This window comes from Balearica regulorum, chromosome 1 (genome assembly GCF_011004875.1).
Source record: "Balearica regulorum gibbericeps isolate bBalReg1 chromosome 1, bBalReg1.pri, whole genome shotgun sequence".
Taxonomy (NCBI): domain Eukaryota; kingdom Metazoa; phylum Chordata; class Aves; order Gruiformes; family Gruidae; genus Balearica; species Balearica regulorum.
Window position 1 is genome coordinate 154762581 of NC_046184.1, and position 27163 is coordinate 154789743.

Here is a 27163-nt window from a genome sequence, read left to right on the forward strand (position 1 = left end):
TGTAGCTTGAATGCATGACCAGATTTTGCCATACAATTTGAACACTAATTGTATCAGTTTTGGTATGTCTTCTTCATATGTAATCACTGCTGGTTTTAAATCTATGAGGAAGGAGGCCATAATATTTTTTTTTTTCTCTTGCTCTTGCTGGCTAGATGTGAGGTCAGAGGTGGGACAGCTTAGTTTAGACATGGCGTACAGCAAATGAAGCTACAGTGCTTTTGGTGTGACACTGATTTCCATCAATAAGCTTGGACCATGGACAGAATGTGTTCAAGTTCAGTACCAGGGATCCCATATAGCCATGAGTTTAAATATCCAATTCTCCAATCTCTGCACATAAGCTTTATTCATATAGAAATTACAGGAATCAATCTTGCTCTCAAGATATACACTCGTCCTAATGTAAATCAGTATTTCAATATTCTACCTGCCAAAAAATTGCCTTGCTTTTAAAAAAAGTACATTAAAGAGTAGCTAGTGAAAAATTATACGTCTATGATCCTCATCTCCAAAGCCAAGCATGACAAAAAGAAAACAATACGTCTGTGTGTGTGTGTGTGTGTGTTTGTTTGTTTATGGAGATACCTCTTGGGTCGAAATACCTGTTCCACAGTTTTAATGAGGGTTTTTCAGAAAAGAGGCAAAAAGATGAGGCACTAGGGCATCAGGAGGGTTGTAAAAGCATGAAGAAGCTCCTTCTTTTTGCTTAGTATGCAAAAAAAAGTTGAATTGGGATAATTATATGAATTGGATGGACCAGTTTGCATGTCACAAAATAAGACATACATTAACTCTTTTAATGAAACCATTTTCTTTGAAAGTAAGAAAAAATTGAGAATAAATCTCAGAATATATTTTCCCACTGTAATTTAGTATTTATGCTGGAAGTTGAGGTAGACTACAGAAGTGACAATAAAAAAATTATAGCAAAATCTGTTTGTGTGATATTATATCACAAAGAAAAGTCCTCTTTGCTGAGAACAGCATTTAGTTCTATTTTTAAGACACTGCAGCAAAAATGTGAAAGATCAGAATGAGGTCAACAAAAAGGGTGGTTGAAGTACAGAAGGATGGGTATTTGACTTGATATTGCCAGCTCTCAAATTATTTGGCAAGAAAAGGGAATTAGAAGGGAACCTTCAAAGAGCATTGATGACTAAAGACTAAAATTTCCCCATCTGCTTGTGCACATGGGACTTGCACACTGCCCATTAGTAGCAAAGCTTATGGAAAAAAATGAAATTATTCAAGCACTGAATGCCTCTGATAACAGTATAGGAACACACTTTCTTTTCATTTTTATTTTAATTGCAATCAGTAAAAATTATGAGAGGCACACAGAAAAATGATGAGTCCCTGTCTCATAATACTGCAACAAAAGGTCACTTCAATGAAATTATTGCCTTTTATTTTTAGAACAAATATAGAAGAAAATTCTCCTTCACACAGCAAGGAGCGAGCCTTTGGAATTCCCTGTCTAAACGTCTTTAAATCCAACACTACAGTTAGAGCTAAAAGTTACTTCATAAACATTAATAAAGCTTGTAATTACATAAGGTCACCCAAATCTCCTATTTTAGGAAATAAAAAGATGACTCCCTGGGGTTAGTAAGAACTGTCATTTGTGTTTAACATTGGACAGTTAGTAAGGCACAATTTTACTGTAGGCAAAATGGGGATGGGAAGCATTGTCTGACTATCAACTATAGTACTGCTAAGTACAAGGCACAAATAGGAAAATAGGACAGCAAGTATTACCTTTTACTAATATGTTTGCTAGTAAGTTATGTGTGTATGCATGTGTGTGTATATATATATGCACATGCATCTATATGGGGAAGTTTTCATACATACATACATATATATATATACACATACACACATACTCCAAACAAAACAGCTGGGGAAAGTTCTGCCTAGTAGTTTCACTCAAAGGGTTTCTGACCCTGACCCACCACTGTTCGAACGCAGAACAAACAAAACAACCACATGGAGCAGTAAAGAAAGGAAGCTGATTTTGATGTCCCAGTAAAGACTGAAAGCTGATTTTGAGGAGCTGATAGCTTCCAGGTTCAATTTAAAGAACAGAAAAGGTGGGAAATCTAACTGGGGCAAAACGGAAGACCCTGTGTGGGGAGCTAGTCTTTTTTTCCCATCTATGCACACTGTCATATCCATGACTGTATTTATGCAACTTGGAAAATACAGACGCTGAATGTTCTGGTTTTTGTTCTCCAGTCCATCTTGAGATTACACACACACACACACACACACACAAATATATATAAATTAAATATGCTTCAAATGGCACATGGAAATAAATAGTGCTACTTCAGGCATGACATTAGAGATTACCATTTTACTAATGCAGAGAAAAAGTCAAAGTCTACGTTAATGTATATACATGTACAGTAAAAATAAAGAAAACTCTATACGACACGTCTCTGGTATAAAAAGCAAGAGATTAAACAGTACATAATAAATGATAGCTGTGTACAGTGCATAGTTTCTGCAAAGATAAATGAATTCATTTCACACAAGGAACTAAGAGTACAAAACCACTAATTTAACTCGAGTTAATTTGCATTTTTGTTATGAGACAGATTCATTGTTTTGATAGATAGCATCAACATATTTCCAGTGTACAGGGAAAGGACTGTGTAGCAGCTTAATCTGCGCTCAGGGTGACACTGTCCTGCTGGTTAGTAATTAAATCTATACACTCTACAAATGAGTCATTGTGTGAAATACCAAATCTATTTAGGAAGTTTAGTATGCCAGTCATCTTAATACAGAAGAACTGGCTTCTCAGAACACCAGCGTGTAATTAGAGAACTTGCCAGACAAGCTGATTATCCTGTTATTTTCCTGTGCTTGGGTAATGGATGAAGTGCAACAGATATCAAAAACTTCCAGCCATAAAATGTAGTAATTTGCTGTGTGGGACTGCAGTATCCTAAAATAACAGTGAGGGAAATACACGCCCCATGCCAAATTTTCTCATCAATTATGTGAAAAGGAAAACATACACTTATAACTCCTACCATTACAAGCATAACACACAGCCAAAATTTATATATTAATTAAACATAAGATTCCAGGTTTATTTGCATAAAACACTATCAATGAATTAATGCACATATTGGGAAAGTGTCAGAACTATACACAAAATTGAAAGAAAACGAAGATATATCTATGTGTTTTATTAGACAGTTGTTTTGTGGGTTGTTTTTTTTTTTTTTTTTTTTTTTTAACTGGTGTTCATGTAGTGTAATCTTAGCAGTAAATGATGAGGTGATAGGCAACTATCATCTTCCTGTCACCCTGCCCAGCAAGATTTGTCCATAATGATTCCCTTATCATTCCCTGGTCTTCATCCCAAAACATACATTTTCCCAACTTCCAATACTCTGATAATTTTAAGGAACATCCTTCTTCCCAAGAAATGCAGTATCAGTAACCTTGCAGTACTTATTTTAATTCAACAAATAATTCCCATCTCTTAACATTTTGGAAAAATATTATTTCCTGTGGTTTAAAAGTTTGCAATATAGCATAGTTTCTAATGAGAGTCATTTGAATTGAAGGCAAGTCTGATTTGATAAACTTTTTTACATAGCTGAAGATGTAGCTGTTATTCAGAAATCATATAAAAAGCCACCTTTTCCCCTTCTTTCATATTCAACCTTTTATACACTTTTTCTAACACCCTTTTAGCCTTTCATCCTTGCAAACAGCAACCACATCTTGCTTAAGCTCACTACCAAAAACAAAACAAAAACTACAGCCAACTTTCCACTATTTTTCAGTTAATGTCTTTAACTCCTACACTTCATTATGCATCCCAGTCTCATTATCTTACGTTGTTCTGCACTGAACTGAATTACCTACTTTTTCACATATAGTCTACACCAATTATTCCAGATTTGGGAAGCAATGTTTTTCTCTACCTTTCCTATTCTAATTGAAAATTCTTCAAAAACATGTGCAAACACGAGCCTTTTCCTGACCCTCATGTCCCCTCATTTATTACCTCTATGAACCCTGCACTGGTATAATTTACCTAAACCATCTGTTTTCAATATGTAAGCCAGTTTTTCCTGCAGCAGTTTTCTTTTCAATGACTTTACACATCAATCTTTATAGTGGCATATCAAGACAAGTTGCCCTTGAATTTTTGATAAATGGTATCGGTGCTGCATTTTCCCCTACTAGCTCAGTCAGAAATTCAAGAATTCATGAAGATTCATTTGATGGTTCTTTTTTCATAGGTTCATGCTCCCAAGCCCTTCTAAATTATGCATTACAAACTATGCCATAGTGATATTTCACTCCAATGTTTCCCAAATGAAAACACACAAAAAGCCATATAAGATTGAAGGGGGAGGGTATTGGTTTGGGGTTTTTTTAGCATTGCAGGACAGCTCTATCCAAATAAATAACATAGTATCAACTTCCCTGAAAGAATATCCCTCTCTCCTATTTTTCAGAAGACAGCAGCTGACAAGACTCCTTTAAAGTCTGGGAATCACATCTACCATCCTTGTCATAGTTCTGTTTTACCAGAAATTTGGAGATGCTGCAAGGTTCAGTCCTTTTGTGAGAGACACTCTTTTTTCTTAGCCTCAAGAAAAGAGTGATGACAAGAGATCTCAGAAGACAAGATCTATGTTTCTGGCTTATTATGGTTGTGGTGAATAACATGATAAATTACAGAAAGAAGGCAGGAGAAAGAAGGAACTGAATGAGTCTCATCTCTGTTGAACATTTCATAGTTTTCAGGAGTGCCTAAATAAAAAGGCAAATGTAACCTTTCCTTACTACTGGGGGGATGTGTGTGTGTGTGGGACATCATAGATCTAGGTAGGTAAATGTCCTCATAACAGGAAATGCAGTACATACATATGTCCTGCTCCATTAGATCTAACACCAATGGCACACTAAAAATTGTTGCAAACAAGCTGTTCAACCCACTAAGCTGCCAAAACCGTCTCTTTCCTTGTAGACTTTCCCTTCCTAGACTTCAAGACAGACAGAAAGAAACATATTCTAGCAGATATGCAGCTGACTGACCTTCATATTAGGTTGACAGTAATGCCTCAGTTAGTACAGACATACTTTACACAATACTAATCTAGGTCTTTCACATCCCAGGCTGCTGTTCTAATCACTAGATCGGTGACCTCCAAACTATTCTTACTGTGCATCCCATCAGTAAAAAATTTGTGAGCATGCACCCCTGATATATTTATATTTGTTTATAAATTACATACATGTACCACCGCACTAATATATGATGTACTTATAAAACATACACAAAAATAGAAATTAAAAAAGGAGAGATAAATAAGAAACAAAGAATTTTTAAAATCATTTTTATGTACTAATGGTACAAACCCCAGTTTGGTCTATTATTAATAAAATTAATATTTTCAATAAGAACAATGTGATTGAATATGATTCATTATTTTTAAAATTTTTGCTTTAACACTTTATGCTATGGTAATTCAAAGGTCTGTTTCAAAGTTCAGTTTACTTCAACATTTGGTTTTAATGTCTATCATAGCTGGAAAAGATAGCTCACGAAGAGCTATCAACCACCCTGACATCTGTTGGAGGGACAACACAGCAGAGCGCAAGCAATTCAGGAAGTTCCTGGAATGTGTCGATGACAACTTTCTCCTCCAAGTGATAGAGGAGCCCATGAGGAGAGGTGCCAGGCTGGACCTTATTCTCACCAATAACGAGGGCCTGGTAGAGGATGTAAAGCTCAAGGGCAGCCTTGGCTGCAGTGACCACGAAATTCTGGAATTCAAGATCCTCAGGGCAGCGAGGAGGGCATGCAGCAAGCTCACTACCCTGGACTTCAGCAGAGCAGACCTTGGCCTCTTCAGGGATCTGCTTGGTAGAATACCATGGGACAAAGCCCTGGATGGAAGAAGGGCCCAAGACAGCTGGCTAATAGTCAAGGGTCACCTCCTCCAAGCTCAGGAGCGATGCATCCCAACAAAGAGGAAGTCAGGCAAAAACACCAAGAGGCCCCCGTGGATGAACAAGGAGCTCCTGGGCAAAGTCAGACAAAAAAAGGAAGCCTACAGAGGGTGGAAGCAAGGGCAGGTAGCCTGGGAAGAATACAGAGAAACTGTCCGAGCAGCCAGGGATCAGGTTAGGAAAGCCAAAGCCCTGATAGAAATTAGTCTGGCCAGGGATGTCAAGGACAACAAGAAAAGCTTCTATGGGTATGTTAGTGAGAAAAGGAGGACAAGGGAAAAGGTGGGTCCCCTCCAGAATGAAACAGGTGACCAGGTGACCCAGGATATGGAGCAGGCTGAGGTACTCAATGACTTCTTTGCCTCAGTCTTCACTGGCAAATGCTTGAGCCACACTGCCCAGGTCACAGAAGGCAGGGACTGGGAGAATGCAGAACCGCCCACTGTAGGAGAAGATCAGGTTCGAGAATATCTAAGGAACCTGAAGGTGCACAAGTTCATGGGACCTGATGAGATGCATCCACGGGTCCTGAGGGAACTGGAGGATGTAGTGACCAGGCCACTCTCTCCATCATATTTGAGAAGTCCTGGCAGTCTGGGGAAGTTCCTGCTGACTGGAAAAGGGGGAACATAACCCCCATTTTTAAGAAGGGAAAAAGGAAGACCCAGGGAACTACAGGCAGGTCAGTCTCACCTCTCTGCCCAGCAAGATCATGGAGCAGATCCTCCTGGAGACTATGCTCAGGCACATGGATAATAAGGAGGTGACTGGTGACAGCCAACATGGCTTCACTAGGGGCAAATCATGCCTGATAAATTTGGTGGCCTTCTATGATGGGGTTACAGTGTTGGTGGATAAGGGAAGGGCAACTGACATCATCTACCTGGACTTGTGCAAGGCATTTGACACTGTCCTGTACGACATCCTTGCCTCTAAATTGGAGAGACATGGATTCAACGGATGGACCATTTGGTGGATAAGGAATTGGCTGGATGGTTGCACTCAAAGAATTGTGGTCAATGGCTCAAAGTCCAAGTGGAGAACAGTGACAAGTGGCGTTCCTCAGGAGTCGGTACTGGGACCGGCACTGTTCAACATCTTTGTCGGCAACATGGACAGTGGGATCGAGTGCACCCTCAGCAAGTTTGCCGATGACACCAAGCTGCGTGGTGTGGTCGACATGCTGGAGGGAAGGGATGCCATCCAGAGGGACCTTGACAGGCTGGAGAGGTGGGCCCGTGCAAACTGCATGAAGTTCCCAAGTGCAAGGTCCTGCACCTGGGTCAGGGCAATCCCAAGCACAACTACAGGCTGGGTGGAGAATGGATTGAAAGCAGCCCCAAGGAGAAGGACTTGGGGGTATTGATTGATGAGAAGCTCAACATGAGCCAGCAGTGTGCGCTTGCAGCCCAGAAAGCCAACCATGTCCTGGGCTGCATCAAAAGAGGCGTGACCAGCAGGTCAAGGGAGGTGATCCTGCCCCTCTACTCCGCTCTTGTGAGACCCCACCTGGAGTACTGCATCCAGCTCTGGGGGCCCCAGTACAGGAGAGACATGGAGCTGTTGGAGCGAGTCCAGAGAAGGGCCACAAAGCTGATCAGAGGGCTGGAGTACCTCTCCTATGAGGCTGACACAGTTGGGGTTGTTCAGCCTGGAGAAAAGAAGGCTCCGGGGAGATCTAATTGTGGCCTTCCAGTACCTGAAGGGGCCTACAGGAAAGCTGGAGAGGGACTGTTTATCAGGGAGTGTAGTGACAGGACAAGGGGTAATGGGTTTAAGCTGAAGGAGGGTCGATTTAGATTAGATGTTAGAAAGAAATTCTTTACTGCTAGAGTGGTGAGGTACTGGAACAGGTTGCCCAGAGAGGTTGTGGAGCCCCCATCCCTGGAAGTGTTCAAGGCCAGGTTGGATGAGGCTTTGGGCAACCTGGTCTAGTGGAGGGTGTCCCTGCCCACAGCAGGGGGTTGGAACTAGATGATCTTAAAAGTCCCTTCCAATGCAAACCATCCTATGATTCTATGATATACAGATCCAAATGGAAGATGTGCATTGTTGGTGGTGCTTACTAAATCATGATACTAGTTTTTCAACCCCATCTACCAATTAAACAAGTGTTTTTAATTTAAATTTGGCTAGGAAATTTCCATCTTCCCTGATGTCAATCACGTGCTCTTGCAAACTAATCAGAAGGTGCTGCATTTTTATTATTAACAAATGGGTTCAAAACCCACTGAAACTCTTTGGAACATTTTTAAACAGGTTAGGAAATTCTATTTCTGAGTTTTTTCAGTGTACGGATACGAGAATTTTTATAATTGTATCATTTTTGGCAAAAAAAATCATATCACAATGGAAACATTTCCAAACATCTCTCTTCAAAATATTCTCCCCGTAGCATGAGCTTCTTTTGAAAAGCAGTTACTTTTCTACTCACTGTGAAACCATCACCTTTACTTTAAAAGGAGAGATTAAGTGTGCTTATTTAAAAAAAAAAAAATCTGTTAGGTAGCATACTATTGACAGTGACTTTTCACCACAGAAAAGGTCAGCAAATTTGGAATATTTGTCTTTCTGTAAAATAAAAATGCAGAACTCAGAGATGAGCTCAACAACTCTTTCAAGTGCTTTGCCACGAGATAACCAGTGAACCTTTGTGCAGAATGAAAGAACTTCACAGTCACTCGTCACAAAGTATTGTCAAGATTCTACTATTTAAAGGTCTTGTTGTTATAAAATTGATGTAAGCAAATTGATGATGTCCCGTAGCACCTTGTGCACTTCTAGGTCCAACTTCCTGGCTGCAATAGCTTGCCTATGAATGATGCAGTGAGAGAATTTCAGGTGTGGTGCCAGCTCTGTAATCGCACCCCAGAATCCTTTCTTACTCCAGTCAGAGCAGCTGCTCCATCAATGGTTACACTAGCACAGTTTTTCCATATAACTTTTTTTTATTAAAGTCATTATATCTCCTTTGGCACGTCTTTGTTTTAGTGGCTCACAAGAAAGTATTTCTTCATGTATTTCATTACTGCAACAGAATCTAGCAAATACCATCAGCTCAGAAATGGACATGTTAGAAACACCTGTACTTTCAGCCAACTGCATAGCAAACCTCCCACACTGTGTATTTTGTTCTAGTACTTGCTTCTTCAAATCTTCAGTGATGTTTTCTACACATCTTCCAACTGTATTTGCTGACAAAGGAGTGTGTCACCATATTGTTTTCCATGTATTATTTCATTCGCTTTTACTGAGGTGGGAAGAACAAGCGTGTACCCAATGGTATGTGGCTTTTTGTCTTTTGCTATTAAGAAGCCTCAAAAGAGGCTTCTGAAGATTTATCATTAAGTTTAGTGAAATTTTGTAATATACTGTATGAAGTATTGCATGGCTTGAAACATCGCTGATTAGATCTAATTAGATGGGCAGTGTTTTTACCTCGTAATGAAGAACTCACACTAGGACTAAGAAAAATGCTTGCTCCGCCATTTTCCTGTTCATTTCTGCTGTCATTATTAGCCTTATTACCTTCAATCTGCGGTTTCTTTTCAGGAATCTTTTTAAGCCACTTGTCCATTTTGTGAGAGTTAGTTTAGTTAAAACTAAGTAATATACCCCGTAAATCCACGTAACCAGGCCTACACAAACTGCAACACATCGCAATACACTGCAGGCAGATGAGTGACTGAGAGCAGCCCTGCCACCACCTCTGCATTGTGGAGCACCCACTCTTCCCCCAGGGCACCTCAGCTACTGTTCATAACATGGGACCCTCTGACCTACGGATGGAGTGACAGTGCCAGTGTCAATATGTATATTAACTGTTACTAAAGCTTAACTTCTTTCTTATTTTTTAGATGAAAATAAATAAAAATAGAAGTTCTAACACCCCCAAGGAATCATCTTGCACACCTCCTGGGGTGTGCATCCACTTTGAAGACCACGGCACTAGACCTCATAAATTCAAATTTTCTCATTTCCAAATATTTCTTATATTTATATAGCTCTTGGCAAAACCTGGAAGCCAGTAAGAATGAGGAACTGTTCAGTTTCAAGCAACTGTTGAATTTCAAGCAAATGTCACCAAAAGATTGTCTTATAGTATCTTTATCTTCTTTTTGTAATGCTTTTAATTAGTTCCCTGATTAATCAAACTCCTTCACTGGTATATTTCTCACATGTCAGCCTTTTCATACCCCTTATTAAGATAATATTCAGGTTTATGAGCCAGTCTGCAGTTTCTCTTACAAATACTGCTGAGGCACACAATTAATTACAGATCTAAATATCATTCTCAACTTACTACCAGTGACTATACATGTGATCTTTTGTGGCCTTGGGGTTTCTTTTCTTGAGAAAAAAGCCCTTTATTATTTTTTCCCTTGATTTCATACTACTTGCCTGTTATGCATTTTATTTTCAAATATCTGAAAACAGTATATTAAATATAACAGTATATATTTTTTTTTTCCTAATACTTGAAAAATGCTAATGTCTTCCTGGTAGTTAATATGTCTAACTTTTCCTTCTGAATTATTTTCTTAAGTGAACTTTTCTTCTGCCTGTTTTCAGGCCAGAGAAATTTAGCCATAATCTGACAGGCATCAAATATCCATCGCATAACTTTATTTGCTGTTGTTCACAAAAGTATAGTTTTTAATATGGTCCGTATGTTACTTTATTATTTTAAGGACACAACCAGGATAATTATATCTACACAGCCCTGTGAACAGATGTTATGTGGGAATGCAGTACTAGAATGGATCTCCTGAGGCACTACTTCGATAATGCAGGTAAACACATAACATATAATCTCATTCATAACTTTAAGATCAATTTTTAAGCCAATTGGGGGAGGGTGGGGGGGGGAAAGGGAGGCAGTTTGTCCCCTATTACTCCTGCATGGAATGTTGTTTTCCAACCTATGTCTCCTAACATTGAGAAAAGTCAGTTTAATTTCTGTTTTAAGTTTATTCCTGGATATTTTATAACAATAATTTGTTTTCATGCCAGTAGTAACTTCAGGCTTTAACAGCTCTTTTTAAGTTCTCCTCTATCCTGATATATTTACAGAACTTTTTACTACCTCTCTGTTTTGATCTTTTGGTTCTTTTTAAGTTAAACATATTGTTTACAGCCCCTTCTCATAAGATAGGCTTTCTGTTCCCCTGTTTATCTTTGCGGTTTTCCTTGCTACAATTTACTATTCTCAAACACGTCTGTATATAGTTAACTGCAGGCTGTCATTCCTTGTACAGTGGCAAGACCACTTTTCCCTTTCTACTGGAAACATCTTCATTCTGACAAATCCAAGAATCTCTTTTCCCTACTGGCAGCCACATGTTTGTAGCATATAATCATCTTACAACTGACTAAAGCTCCGAGGTCATTTTCCTTATTTCCAACTGATGATTCCCAAGCGTGTCACAGAAATGCCTGTTACTCAACTCAGAACATGACCTTGTACTTTGTACACTTAAATTTCAACCCATTTTTACTACCGAATTCTTCAAAGATACCCTATTCTTTCTGCACTACATTCTAATCCTCACCCAAATTGATAAAGCATCGCACCTTTGTCATCAGCATATTTCATTATCATATGCCTATTTTTCCTCCCAAGGTTATCACTGAAAACTCTAAATGAAACAGCATTGTAGGACCAATCCTAAAGAAACCTCAGTAACTCCCAGGCCCATAGTTTCTCTCTTAATAGCTCATCTGTTGTCTTGTTGTTACCAAGTTCTTGACTACCAGGCAGCTTTTCACTTCTCTGATTTAACTAACGGTTTTCCTCATATTCCCCAGCTACTCCATAAGAGCGATTCCCAGGGCAATTGTGTTACTGATTCAAGCAGAGGCCACCTGGCATAAAGAATGAACCTCACCTTCTATAAATATCCCCCCATGGTGTAACATCCCCAGAACATCTTCTTCATAGCACAGAAATATGTTTACTGAAGATCAAAAGCCAGATGTTGATTTTCATTATCTTGTCATTCCTTCATCCTCTTTCTCTGGGGATCAAGAGAATTACAGTGAAGCTGATCCAGATTTCCCCATCTTTGTGCATGTAGTCCACCTCTTGGCATACTTGCCCTGACCTGCTCCAGCTGAAACTGGGGGCATTATTTTTTCCAATGGGTCTAACTCTCTTTTATCTCCAGGAATTTTTATTTTCTGGAAATGCTCTGATGCTAAGGACTCCAAATTACACAGATCTGCTGGTTATTAGCACTAGTGTATGTCTTAAGTCTCCCCCCAACCCCAAATGTTTCCCAGAATAAAAATCCAGGTATTTTCTGCCACCACATGGAGAGGGGAAGAGGTGGGGCAGCTGAACAGCTTGACCTCCTTTACCTTCTTAATGATCCAGTGCTGATTCTTAGAGCAGAGAATTCATGATAATAAATAATACTGTCAGACTGAAGAAAAATGACAAGAAAAAGAAAAAGCAAGGTTCTACAAAGTGGTATTTTTAACCGTATACCCTACTGCCTGTGTAGCTAAGGTGAATTTACTAAACTGCAACAGTATTAATGTTACTATATCAGATGGTAGTTTGAATAGTACACAAGAAAAGTGAAGGTTAACCACTCATGTGTCAATTAGAAGTATTTGAAGCAAGAAAATGTATGTTGTGGACAAACAACTAGACTGCAAGCCATGGGTACCAGTTTAAAGCTAGAGCCATTTAAAGTGATACACAGTGGACTAAACACTTCCCTCCAGCTAATGAAGCATGAGCAGTATCCAAGTATGGGTGCTTGGACATTCTGTAACTCATTTTCAATAGGACAAATGCTACTTCTGTAGCATTTTCAATAGGACAAAGCACTTTGTATATTAGGTTACAAATGTTAGCTAGTGTTTCAATTCAATATAAAAACAACTACAGGAAAGTAATGCAAAATACAAGGTTGCAATGTGTCCAGTGATGACGGAAAAGGAACACAAGGAACCCCTACCTGACTAAGTTGCTGTCAGTGCGTTCAGTCCTGAGCCTTCAAAAGGCAGGGAGGCAAGACAGAGCAGATACTTTTCATAAATCTGGTTGCTTTTCATACTCTCTTGGAGATTTCATGTGGGCACAAATGTATACAAGTCTATGCATCTTTGTTCTGAAATGAAAGACGCTTCAGAACTCTCCTCAACCTGCTACAGGAGCCGCCTTCATGCAACATCCACAACAATGTCCCCTATCCCAAGGGGAAAACGCCCAACACTGATGTGATCAGGCCAGGATTGATGAATCTGACTTTTACCACCTCATTTGCATGTATGGCAACCAGACATCTATGGATTACCTTTGATCTCTACATTTCCTCATGCGCTAGCAGCTGCCTCGGGGGCAAGTTCTTCATTGGCTGACTATTTAGCAGACATGGGATATATTTCCTGACTGTACCGTCCAATGCCTCCCTCTCCTCCCCTGCTGACAGCTACAAAATGGAGAAGACATAAATATGTCCCTGGAAAGCTATACCACCTAAAATGTTGGGGTGGAAAGAAATAGCTTCAAGCATTTGATTCTGCATTTACTCCAAAAACATTCCTACAATTCCAATAGTCTTCCAACAGGACACGATAGCAGAGTATCACATTACAAACAGCTACAGCCTCTCCCAGCTCTCAGTGAAAGACATTTCAGCTAACAAGCTTTACCTTTGTCTTTGCTATCTACCAGAGGACAGAAATAGTGAGTTACCACAGCTAAGCTGATGAATGATAAGTCACTATCTTGTCTCAGCCAGAGAAACATGAAGACCACCAAAAGTGGGATAAAATCAGAAACTGGGTATGCCTAATTAAGTCTTCATTAATAGCCTTCTGGGATCTACATATACCCTATATTCCTTTTTTTTCTATTTTCCCTTCAAGAAACATTTCAAAGTCCTCACTGAGGAAATCTCCACTGGCCTCTATGACAGTTTTCCAAGAATCAGAATCTGCACAGGTCTCAATTGAAGGACCACGCGGTTACCTTTTAGCTCACATCTTTACAACAGATAATATGGTATTGTCTATGTTGAAAAGTCAATCCAGAAGAAATATTTATTTAAAAGTAATACATGAGGGTACATGAAGTGTTATATTCTCTTCTGACTAAAAGCTGTGGCATAATAGAAGCTGCCTGTAGCTCATATTAGCATTATCCAGGCTCATGCTACACATTAGACATGGCCCATGAAACACTCTAACCTCAAGGCAAAGTAATTCCTAATATCAAATGCTCACACAAAGACAGTTCAGAGTTGTGAAAAAGACTTCCCTTCAACCTCAATTTCCATCTTCACTTTGTCAAATGTTATTAAAGATAGCATTAATGTCATGGTTCAAAACCTATTGCTTACCTAAGAATATTTCCCTTTCTCTGCCACAATAGGCTATTTATTATTCCTACTCCAGAAGGGAGAGCATAAAATTATTTATGTAGTCAAGGAAATTCTGCCTTAAAAAGTGCTAACTGCCTAAAATGTGGGCAAATTTATCAGGAGTTGTTGCAAATAATATAGACAATTCAAACACTACCTGCAAAAATCCATATGGATGTACCCCTGTCTGCTGAAACTTTAATATATCAGATGACCTATTTATCCCAAGTTTTCAGAAGATACTTAGAACTTTCAGAAGAAGACAGCTTGTAAGAAAACCAACCAAACAAATGAAAAAAACCCAACAGGAACTAAATCAAACAACATTCAAGTGATGGGGGGACTGAAAAATAGTTTTGGATATAACCTGGGTAAAAATACTTAAGGAGTTTTTATTAGATTGGGCTTGTTGCAAAAACAGGCAGGGAATTTTTTAGACATGTCTTGTATATCCCCAACGGTTCCTATTAATGTCAACAACAGCACAGCATTTCTGAAAACTCCCTAGATTACAAGAGCTTTCCACAATACAAGAGTTTTTATAGATTAACTTCTCTGTTCCAATTTGTTTATCAGTTTAAGAATACACACAGAATCCAAAGGATACATAGGCTTCAAAAGTATATACATTGAAGAGACCAAGGCAATAAAAGAGATAAATTATCACCTTCTGGAAATGTTACCCTTTATTTGCCAATAGTAGTGACAATGCTTGGAATGGGATACTCTTACCAAACATATCTGATGACTGTGGTTAGGTAAGCAATACTATTTTAAGCACTCAGAATGGAAAACCAGATTTATACATGCAGCATTGTACATTTACTGGACGTAATTATACTTGTAATAGAAAAGCTGAGAAAACAGACATTCTAAGCATGACAAAGGCTGTATGTGTCTCTACTATTGAACCAAATGGACCTGGAAAAACTCTAAGCATTGAAACCAGCTGGCATGGAAGAGACCTTGTTTAGCCCAGTAAAGGCTCTTAGCGTATACAATGTGACAGCTGGATACAAACGAGTCCCTGGGACTTCTCAGCTTCAAAAACCATGCTGGGGAATTGTCTGAAAGGAATTTAGATGGCACATGCCACAGGCATGCCAGAGGACACTCTAACAGTTTGCTAGTACATTTGATTGCAGTCCAGCACCCAGGAAGACTCTTTCTGGTTTTCTAGAGCAAGTGTAGCCTCAGAGGCCAACAGAATCCTAAAAGATTACCAAAGAAGATCTGGTACAGATCAGTGTTAAAATCAAAGTTACACATTGGAAGAAGCAACCACAGGACAGAGTAAAAGCAGCTCCAGGTTCCAAACAAAGGTTTTGGAGAAGCCCATGCCATTTACAGAAAGTCAGACAGTATTTCTTTCAGAGACATGGCATTACGTTACAGTTAGTCTATAGGCTATACTCTTTTTCTTTAGTATTTCCTACTGTCTAGCTGGACAGCTTCCCACACAAAATACATCTGAGACTAGGACTTGGAGGACACAAGTTAAGCATGAGCCAACAACGTGCCCTTGCAGCAAAGAGGGCCATAGAGTTTGTGGACTGCATTGCCAGCAGGCCTATGCATTGGTGACAACCCATCACTGGTGAGGCATCAGTTGCAGACTCCTCAGTAAAAGAAAGACATGGACATACTGAAGTGAGTCCTGCAAAGGGGCTACAAAGATGATGAAGGGACTGGAGCATCTGTCATCCAAGGAAAGGTTGAGGCAGCTGGGACTTTACAGCCTTGAGAAGAGAAGGCTCAGGTGGGTCTTACCAATGTGTGTAAATACCTAATGAGAGGAGTAAAGAAGATGGAGCCAGACTCTTTGCAGTGGTGCTCAGTGAAAGGACAAAACACAATAGGCACAAACTGAAACACAGGAAATTCTATTTAAACCTAATAAACCCCTTTTTTTTCTACGCAGGTTGCCCAGCAAGTTTGTGAACTTTCCGTCCTTGGAGATACGCTCCTGGGCAAGCTGCTGTAGCAGGCTCTGCTCTGAGCAGGGGGATTGGACTAGACAATCTCCCAAAGTGATTTCATGAAAGCTATTATCAAGTATACAGTCTTTAAAAACATTTATTCCTTCATTTTATCTCTAACATTGAAATACCATTGTAAGTATGCTAAAAAATGCTGATCTACTTGCAATGACCTATTAAAAACATACAAATTTTAAAATTATACAAATAGATTTTTAAAAAGTCAGACTGAACTGTTTCTGTGCTACTGTTTTTATTAAAGAGCAATATAAAATGAACTGGGAGAAAGATCTTCATTAATATCCTGGTATAAAACTAGAGGCTGTGATCCTAGGAATGGAAGCACAACATGAACAAAGCTGTTCTCTACAAAGGCTGAGTGCCATATCTATTACTATATTGAGTAAACTCTGCTTCAAAAAGTCAAAGTTGTTTATATAAATAATAAATTGGCCTCATTTTGCCCATGTCCACAAACATTTCTTCATGAATACTGAGTGTAATTGAGTGAATATTTACTTTTAAGAAGGAATCTTTGATAAGATTGTCTGTGAACTCAACCCTTAACAGAAAGAGACAAGGAGAAGAGAAAAGAAATTATCCAAATATCCCATTTGGGACTGAGTGTTTATCAGAGGTATAAGCTCCTGACCACACAGAAGAGATAAGAGAGACTTGACATTGATGTTTATACTGTATTCTCATTGAAGACCTAAAAAATGCTTCACTATATGCCTTCTACAAATCCTGAGCACCAAAACAATGCCAAGAAACAAACAGACACAATATATGCTTTCACTGATCTGATTAGTAGCAATATATTGCATTCATACAGCAGTTTCAGACTTTGTGGTGTTACATTCTGTTTACTCTTCAAGCACACAATGCATTGGATTGTTTTACTTACTAGTAGCAGTAGCAGGACAATATCAGGATTATCACATGCACAGGCTACATGCATTGATGTCCAAAAATCCTCATCTTGATGATTTACATTTACTCCTCTGTCAATTAGAATTTCTGCAGCAAATGCATTATCGTAGCGAGCACACTAGAAGAAAGAAAAGCAGATTAGGGATGGTATTTTACTCAGTGTACAACTGAATTTATTACATACAAATTTTGCTCCATTTAACATTTAAATTGAGCAGATGATGCACTGTAGTTAAACTGCTGTGTTTGTAGAGGACAACAGCTGATGAACCTATGGAAATAGTTTTGTGGAGACTACAAATTCCATGTGCATGATTCACAGAATCCCTTATTGCCTGTGAAAAAGCACTATGTGAAATCTGCTGAAACCTACAGTAAAGATGGGGCTTTCTTACAGTTCAATATTGTCATTCCAAATCAGTGCACAGGCATCAGTGCATGATGATCACATCATGAATAGTGACATCTAAGTATATGTACACCCACACATACATATGTCCACATGTACATGAACTTCTGCCTTTTATGCAGTTCATAGCAATAATACACACCTCTCCATACTCACCCCTATTTCCAATCCACTACCTATACTGATTCCTACTCAAGTCTCTCTGACAGATAAATACTCTGCACACTAAGGGTGTGAGGAAGTTTGCACACATGTATGTTTCTGTACTTTGTTTTGTTTTGATAATAGAGATCACTAATTTTGCAGAGAAGAAGAAACTGGCTTGGCCATTGTTTTGAGCTTACTCCTCTCTCACATCTGTGACTTTTTATGGATGTGCTTATATACTTTAAAAGACAATCACAGCATCTAAATTAAGATCCTAACTCTGGCCTAACATACAATCTCAGTAACTCTTTAAAGAAGGATCCTCTTTCCTTCCCCACTGGAGAGAGACTACAGCGAGACAAATTCTCTGATTAGATACTTAGATGCTTTGAATATAATCCTTAATATCTATGCCTCTTCCAGTATTTAAAGCTGTGGAATATTTCCCTTTCCCAAAAAGCACACCTATATACTGAGAGTACAAATACAGTGAAATCTGCAGATAATTTGCAAGTGAGGATTAAATAATGATGTTGTTATGTCTGTATCACATGTGGAACCACACCATGGCATCCAATTTGCTGATCTGTATTAATCTGGCATGGAAGCCAGGACACTGGAGGAAAGGGAAAGAAGGAAAAATGCTTAACTGGATTCCACTCTAAAGTCAAGACAGAGCTGAGACATTCAACTGAATTTAGGAGCTGCATGTACTACTGCGACTGTGAATATAGGTAACTCAGAAGATGAAAAATAAACTCTATGAGGCTAAAAAGTAGTCCTGCTTTAAATGATTTCCAAACATACTGACCATTAAATTATAGAACAGAAATTAAGTTCTGATGTATTTCCTTTAGCTTGCAACTTTTCTGACAGCTCTAGAAACAGATAGTTTTGTTTTGTTACATCAGTATTATTCATTGTATCAGTAGTACAACTTTGTATAATTGAGCTGTTCAGTGTTCAAATTTTAACAAATAAGAGATAAGACATTTTATACTACAGATCAACATAATCTCATACCAATCACATTTTCAAGGCATTGTTAAGTAAAAAAAAAAAATCTAGAAGGCTTTTATATAAAACAAATGACAAATGTCACTGAGCCATTTTGTGTATCAATAATAGATACAGAGCCTTTTGTGATTAGTTACCAGTTTGAAAACAGCCTAGATTTGTAGCAGCAATTTAATTGCTGCTGTTCCTTGATTCTTGTTTAATGGATTTTGTGAAGCAATTGGGCAATCTCAAAGTTCCAGGAGAAAATTGGCATTCATATACTTTGTTACTAGGTTGTGTTGGGTGATTGCATGTGTGAATTGATATGACACTATGTGCTTCCCACTGAATGGGCAACTCAGGCAAGTACTCTCTTTTTTGGTACTTCTCTCATGGGGTTTAATGAGAGTTCAATGAACCCTTTTGAAGCACCCATGTCTTCCCTGAGATACAAGCATATTGGGATACTATCTACAGATAGCAACAGAATCTTTATAAAGTGTCACATTTGATTGTTTTTAGAAATAGATCACATTTTTGAAATTAACAGAAATGGAAAAAGAAAAAGGAAGTATATAATGAACCAGATTTTATGTAAAATGTGAAGATAAATATATTTTCCATTCATTCTGGAATAAAACATTTACCCTACAACTGGAAAGAATAAACACTGATCAGGCTCCCCTTTGGAGAAAGCAGCTTACATAGAATTATAGTAGTAAAACGAGTAGTTAGAAGGGATCTGAGCAGGCTTTAACAATACAAAAAAGATGTATGCTAAATTATTATTTTGAGTTCTTGCAGGGAAATAAACTTGGCTTAACTGTTTCCCTGTACTATGACTCTCCTTTCCTATCTGTACTGCTCCCAAATCAGAGTCAAATCCAAGTTTCACTGAAATCAGGTTTTACCCTATCATCTCCAATAGGACTGGCATTTTCCTGTAGATGAATTATGAGTACTTACAAGTAACTCTGACTAAACTGAGGCAGTAGGTTACACACAGTTCTCTATTGCAAATTTCTTACTGCAGGAAGCTTTTGCTCCTTTTGAAGCATACGTGTGCCTGTGAAGCAGCAGGCACCAGTGGAGAGGTACTGAATGTGACAGTGAATTAGGGCATAATGCAGAAGATCAAGAACTGTAAAAAGAGACAGTTCAACTGCAGATTTTATCTGCAGTTAAAAACTGTGCATCAGGTGAACTAGACAAAGCAACCTAAAATCCCTAAAGATGGAACTTTCTTTCTTCTATTTTAAAATGCCAGTGAGACAGGTCACATCAGCCACATTGATTGTCTCCTAGGGCTTTCAACACAGGGTAAGATTTGGGATGCCTCAGTTTTGGGAATCCCAAAGATAACATCTCATATGGGCTGCATTTTTAGTGATTGAGCACCTTTGCAGCAGACAAATAGTTGAAGGAGAGAAAAAGAGAACTTAAACGTCTCTGTTTCAACTCATTACCACACCTTCCCCTTACCTAGGCCTCTATTTCCCAAAGCTCTTGGTAAGTAGCATGGCCATGGAAGATGGAAAACACAGATTAATTGCACAAGAGAAACATTACATCTTGCAAAGGCACGGTCTCAAGTGTGCTGGAATCCAATAATATTACAGGATTATTTTTTTTTTTAATCAAGAAATCACTCTATTTTGTGTACATACTATGAGAAACTTAATCCAACTGTTCTAAAATGAAATACTCTTCCAGCTGACTTTTCATTATGTCTGTTACGTCTTTCTATTTATGAAGTCCCATTTATTTCAGCAGCATTGTGCAAGGAAGTTGGATGCAAGTATCTTAAAATAGTTTCATGAACAGAAATCGTGTCTGCAACTGAAACATCACAGACCAAAGTAAAGGGTCATAAGACAGGAATTTATGATGAGTTTTGCCATTGGCTTCAGCAAAGCCAAAATTTTACCTCTGCAGTATTTCCTTTCTGTCTGCTTGTCAGCCGTTCCTCCACATGCCCTTACATCTTGCTTCTCTTTTGGTCATTGTACACAGTTTTCCTTTTATATTCCAGCTACTTAATCTAAATTGCTATGCAAATAATGATAAACTAAATGCACATAATGTGTTATATATCAACATATAGGAAATTGGTGCAAGAAAATATGCAAAAAAAAAAAAAAAGGAAAAATGTTACATCATAGTGTTTTTCATATAGGATCTGTGAATCTCTGAACTATATAATTCAATCTTCAGAATCAAGCAGTATTTCCTTTGTTCTTTCTTACTGCACAGATAATTTACAAATAAAACATTTCATTCCTCTTTGCTAGTTACCATTCCTGTGACATGATCCATCCTTTCGTAAGCAATTTGAAAAAGACCATTTATTTCACATGCATAGCTGGATGCAATCATAATCACCACGGAGGGCAGTGTAGATAAAAAATTATTGCTAAGTCTTTCTTTTTGTTAATATGCCCAATCTGCTACTCAGTATCCCACCATCTTTATCCAAAGTCACTAACACTAATCTTCAATCACTCTTACCAGATGGAGCAAGGAGCCTCCTGAGGAAACAAGCGTATGAGGGTCAGCACCATCCTTCAATAGCCGTAACACTGAAATACCAAAGAAAAGAGGAACAGGAATTAATGCAGCAATATACCTAATTCTGAGCTGTTAATAGGCTGATTCTTCATCATCTTCATTAAGAGATTTAATAATATATGCAAACCTCTCAGATAACATTTGCAAAACTATCATGTCAGCATTTCCCATCTCATCTATTTTAATGGCTGAGCCTGGAAGCAAAGGACCTTTGATAATGATGTTAAATATGAACAGTATCAAGGACTTCTCAAGCGGACAGATGAGCATGTCAGTTCTGTACATAGGAGGGGGGAGGGGAGAGCTGGAGGAGAGACCCTGTCTCAAGGTCAACAGTCACCTGATTAGTTCGTTTCAGAGAAAAATCACAGACAACTGGTTTTATTTTACTTTGAAGTCTTCCCATGAGATTTGTTGGCTTTTTCTGTAAATAATTGAAACTAGTGTTCATAACTTATATCACTTGAAATTAATCATCCTACCAAAGCTAAATGATCTGCACTCAATTTAACCTTTCCAGTGCATTGTCAGATCACTGACGTGGCATAACTCTTAAAACGATATTTGGAGTCAAACTCCACTCCCAGTTACATGTATCAAGTACTGTGTCCAGCTCTGGGGTCCCCAACATAAAAAAAACATAGAGCGAGTCCAGAGGAGGCCCATGAAGCTGATCAGAGGGCTGGAGCACCTCTCCTATGAGGACAGGCTGAGACAGTTGGGATTGTTCAGCCTGGAGAAGAGAAGGCTCCAGGGAGATCTAATTGCGGCCTTCCAGTACCTGAAGGGGCCTACAGGAAAGCTGGAGAGGGACTGGTTACAAGGGCATGGAGTGACAGGACAGGGGGTAGTAGTTTTAAACTGAAAGAGGGTAGAATTAGAGTGGATATAAGGAAGAAATTTTTTACTGTGAGGGTGGTGAGGCACTGGAACAGGTTGCCCAGAGAAGCTGTGGATGCCCCCTCCCTGGAAGTGTTCAAGGCCAGGTTGGATGGGGCTTTGGGCAACGTGGTCTAGTGGAGGGTGTCCCTGCCCATGGCAGGGGGGTTGGAACTAGATGATCTCTAAGGTCCCTTCCAACCCAAACCATTCTATGATTCTGTTCTGCAATTCCATGATTCTATGATCAAAACCCTTTAAAATGAAAACAGACTTATAAACACAAGCAAAACCACAAACCAGAAATCTGTTCCACTGCAGTGTCTGTCCTACAGGAGGGATGTAAATTTGTCTCAAGGCTTTTCTAATTTCTCTGAATCTGTCAAGAGACTCCTATACACCATCTCCTCCTGATCCACACATTTTTGTATGTGTTTTCTTTCTAGAATATCTTGTAACTACATTTTCACTATACCTTTAAACTTCTTACAGCATTCAAACATTCAGTCAACCTATTTGAAAGGGGTCAGTCTTCTTTTCAGATAGTGTCAATTTACACAAGCAATGTTTTCTGAATATGTTGAATGATTTTTGACCAGGTGCCCTGGAAAAATTCAGCCTAAGAAAGAAAATTTGGCTAAATGATGGCAAGCTTGTAAAATTAATGTGAAAGTCTAGGAAAGACTTGGCACCATCATTACTAAATATTTCACACATAGTAAACACGCTGGTATATTGGACAAATATTTTTAATAGTTATACAAATCCATTTAATCTTTTGCTCTTTTTTAAACTTTGAAAATCAAACATCATTCCAAACCATTGTATAAATTCATACTTTACAAATATTTCCATGGTACCTATTTCTCCTCACCAAAGGTTTTGCTTCACTTAATTTGCATAACTGTAAAAGACTTTTATGTTCTGGTAAATGCCACTTTGAAAGCTAACTACTATTAGAAGTCACTATTGTCCCCTGCGTGTCCACCAAAAATGGAAGTGGAATATTAAGTCACGTGGAATAAATGAACTGTACAACAACTGCCAAGCAAGATGCCAAGCAGAGCAGGAGGGTGGAGAAATTTTTACAATTTTTTACAACCTTGGGAAAAATGGCTGAACGACAAAAAGCAAAGTATTTCTTTCTGCTCTCAGATCTACAAATCCAATACTAAAGTACACAACTGTCCTCATCCAGACAGATACTATTAAAAATAATGGTTCAGAACTAAGTTCCTTCCTTCTTTTAATACCTAAATTACTGACCACATATGGAGGTGCTTCTGCTACCTCAAGTTTTATTGAGTAAAGACTTTACTGTAAATCCTCTCTCCTTAAATAAGTATGCAACTACATCCTCCTTAAGAGTTAATATTTTCAATGTTCCTATGTTATGCCATTTCTTTAGCAGGCCAGAAAATACAAATTCCATCTCACTGAATATTTCTTAAGGCTCTGAAAGTAATTTCATTCTGCCAATCCCATCAGGATTTCACGGAAACTAATTAACACTTCAAGATGTTCCCCTTCCTCCATTCCTGCTTTTCAGGGGAAAAAAGTAAATTCCACCCATTTAAGTCTCCTAGACACTTAATGCAGTGGTTTTATGTGGCATTCTTTCTTATGGACTCTGTGTGCAGGTTAAAAATGTGAACTATGGTTTGGTTCCACCAGCAATGACAGTCTCATTTGCAAATATGGGAATTAAGGCAGATAGCCCTTAAAAGTGTGATTTGCAGGAATTTTTAAACTGCCATAATTCTGTTCTCAAGGAGGCTTTAACTGATGAGATTAATAAGAGTATATGATTCTTTGAAAATGCCATCTTTATGGTGTATTCTCACAGACTGCACTGCTGTTAAAAGGGGGAAGGCATGTTATCCACCGCACGGCCCACTCTTCCTTTGTGCCAGCTCCCCTCACCTAAGCAGCTGCACATTTAACTGGACCAGTAAGTCCAGTAAGTCTCTTTTTTCTTCTCTCTCTCCTAGTAGGGTTTGGTTTTGACCCCATCAGTGTGGCTGACTGCACAGGTCCATAAGCACCAGCACAGAGGATGCAAATGCACACATCATGTGGAGGCAAAGAAAGCACACTGCATTTTGGTGGCAGAAGTCTTACATTGACTAAGGCTGATAATGAAATAACATCCTTAGTCTGTCTTTCTACAAGATGGGATAAGCCAATTAAGGAGTCAACGAAAAGGCTCTGTTCTCCCATTTGCAAAAGGACTTACACATCTGGCTACTTCTGCATCTGGAAACTGACTCTAATGGCACAAAATAATGCCAGCAAAAATAAAATGCAGCTTCTTTATGGGTCATTGATATGAACTCAATCATTAAGAGTCTTGGGATCCCAAAACTGGCTTTTGGGTAGGTCCTTCTAAGCAAAGACAGAGGATGAAGACCTCTCTCATTTGGCAGTAACAGGACACATGGGAAGGTCAGAGGGCTAGGAAACTGCATTTCTAAAAACATTCCACAAGAATTTCATTCAGAGCATAAAATAGTAACCAAATGACAGAAAGAGCCTGTGGCTACTTGGGTATAGAAAATATGGACAATTTATTGAGTCTCTTCCTTCTATCAAACCCCCAAAGACTGGGCTCTTGGAGAAGATTTGCAAAATTAAGAAATGCCTTTCCAGATCGATTTAGCAACACTTTGCTGTTGAAGCCAAAAAATGACAGACCATTTATAGATCTGAGATTGAAATTCATAAGAATAAATGTTTTTGCCTTTCTGTTCCCCCCCCCAGCAGATATGCATACCAAGATTACAGCATAAAGAATTAATACATAAACTCTGATCTCAAAGTAGAATATTAAATAACTGTGACCATAAACAAATGATCAAGCCACATATACAAAAAATTAGGGTAAGCTCAGTTATTCTTTTCTTTATCTGGTTTATTTATCCTCATTATTGCATGTAGCTTAATCAGTGCTTCAGGAAATTGATGTCACAAAGACTACCATGGCAAGATATGCAAACTCTCCTTTCAACTGGGCAAGAGTCTTTGTTCTGAATCAGATTTATGTGCTACATTCGTCTGCATATAAAGACATGTACAAAACATTTCTCTTTCCTTGAATTCATCGCTCCTGCAAAACACAATAAAAAAGAAAATAAAGAAAAGAAGATCACAGAAGCAAAATCCTTCTCCCTACCATGCAACTCACTTAGGTCATTCACTTAAGACTTTACTCACCAGAAAGAAAATCTTCACCTTATGTTCATTTTTTGCTTTTGATAGAACTATTTTATTTATTGCTAGTAATTTGGGATTATTTGTCCTAATGAGGACAGAACGTCATAAAAAACTATATTCCAGAAATGCTATATATGTTTTAATTAATGCAATTTTTAAGGAAGTTTTCACAATACTTTCTTTTAAAACTTGTTTTATTTGGAACCTTTCATGGAAGAGAAGTCTCCAGAAAAGGAGACTGGAAACAGGCTTTAAGGCAGGAAGCTGACGTTTACTCGAAAAAAAAAATCAAGAGTAAAATTTTCAGTACAATCTCAAGCCTTTCCTTTGTGTGTATAAACAGGTCCATCCAGTCTCTGATGTCTTTTAGATTTGACACGCAAAAGTATCAAGTACTTAGAGTAGAATTTCACACCTAATTTCATATCTAATAAAGGTGGTTTAGAAAGCATTCAAGTTATAAAGTCTCAGCAGTAAAGAAAGATAATACTCAAGGTAGCTTTTTACATATGTCTGCTGTTACAATTTTAACTAAATTATTCTGGTGAGCTGAATAGCTTTCCACGCTCCATTGGTTGCATTGCCTGGATTACTATTTATTATGCAGCCTTGTAATCCAGGGAAGACAGTATTGCCAGGCCTATTACCAGCCACAGGTCTTGCACTACTTTCACCTGTGGGACTAGGGCTGTAAGGCTTATTTTATCAGGGCTTGTCTTGGCTTGCTTGGAGCTTTAACTTTTTTAGCTGTTACAGCAACTGGCTAATGACAAGGTGACAATTACCTTAGACGTTTTAGTTTTGTTTAGTTTTGTATAACTGTGCTATGTAATGTGTTAAGAATTTTGATATATATGGCAATAACTAGTACTTACGCTCTGCTGTGTTGAATAGCATCTAGCTACTCTGGCACGTAAAACCATCTGACCTTATATGTTGCAGACAAAAGGAGTACAGATTTGAAGTGACAGCAGAGCCTGGAAGATGAATTCAAAGGGCCCAGGGCTATCAATAACTCACCAGTGATCAGCTACTGATGGTAATGTAAACTTAGGAGCTGGGCAATGTTGCATTCACAGCAAACCGAGTTTTAGTAGTAACAGAAAAGAAAAAAAAAAAAAAAAAGGTGTATAACATATGTAAAACTTAACCATTGGCCATCTGCTGTGCTGGATATACAGTACCAGTATATGTTTCTATTAATCATTCCTCTGGGGAGTAGCAGCTAGCTAGTGTAAACTTTGTTCCTGTTAACATTTATTTTTGTTCTCTTTAGTTTAGCAGAAATAACTCTAGCTGGAAGGTTTTACTTGTTCATTATGTGCAGAAACACAACTTGCTGCAGAAGCCTAGCTAAGACCATGCTGTTGTTGGAATGGATTATCCCATTCTCCTCCTGCCTCAGGCTGCGTGTTTCTTCCAGCACGAGGCAAAGATTAGTTTTCAGCTAGATTAACAATCTGGGAATGTGGCACTGGGTAATGGGTATGAATAGGGAGAATGAGGTAGCCACCACTTTCAGCAACAGCTGAAAGCAGTTTGGGCATAAACTGACCATGAAATTGAACCACTGGACAGCAGAAGTGATCCTGAAGGAAGAGAAAATGCATAATTCCACCTCTTCCACTTCCATCAGTTAAGGGACTGCCCTTTACTGCCTCTATAGT

The 27163-nt window shown here is 38.5% G+C and overlaps 1 protein-coding gene across 3 annotated transcripts in view; it reads right to left on the minus strand.

The window, feature by feature from the left end:
- The window catches only part of MYO16 (myosin XVI), a 406643-nt gene that overhangs the window by 251126 nt on the left and 128354 nt on the right, over positions 1 to 27163 (minus strand). For all 3 annotated transcript variants that reach the window (XM_075740353.1, XM_075740347.1, XM_075740336.1), the window contains 2 exons: positions 21345 to 21415; positions 17256 to 17399 (listed from right to left, as the gene is read on the minus strand). In XM_075740353.1, the coding sequence (XP_075596468.1) occupies positions 17256 to 17399; positions 21345 to 21415 (215 nt within the window). The remainder of the gene's footprint in view (positions 1 to 17255; positions 17400 to 21344; positions 21416 to 27163) is intronic.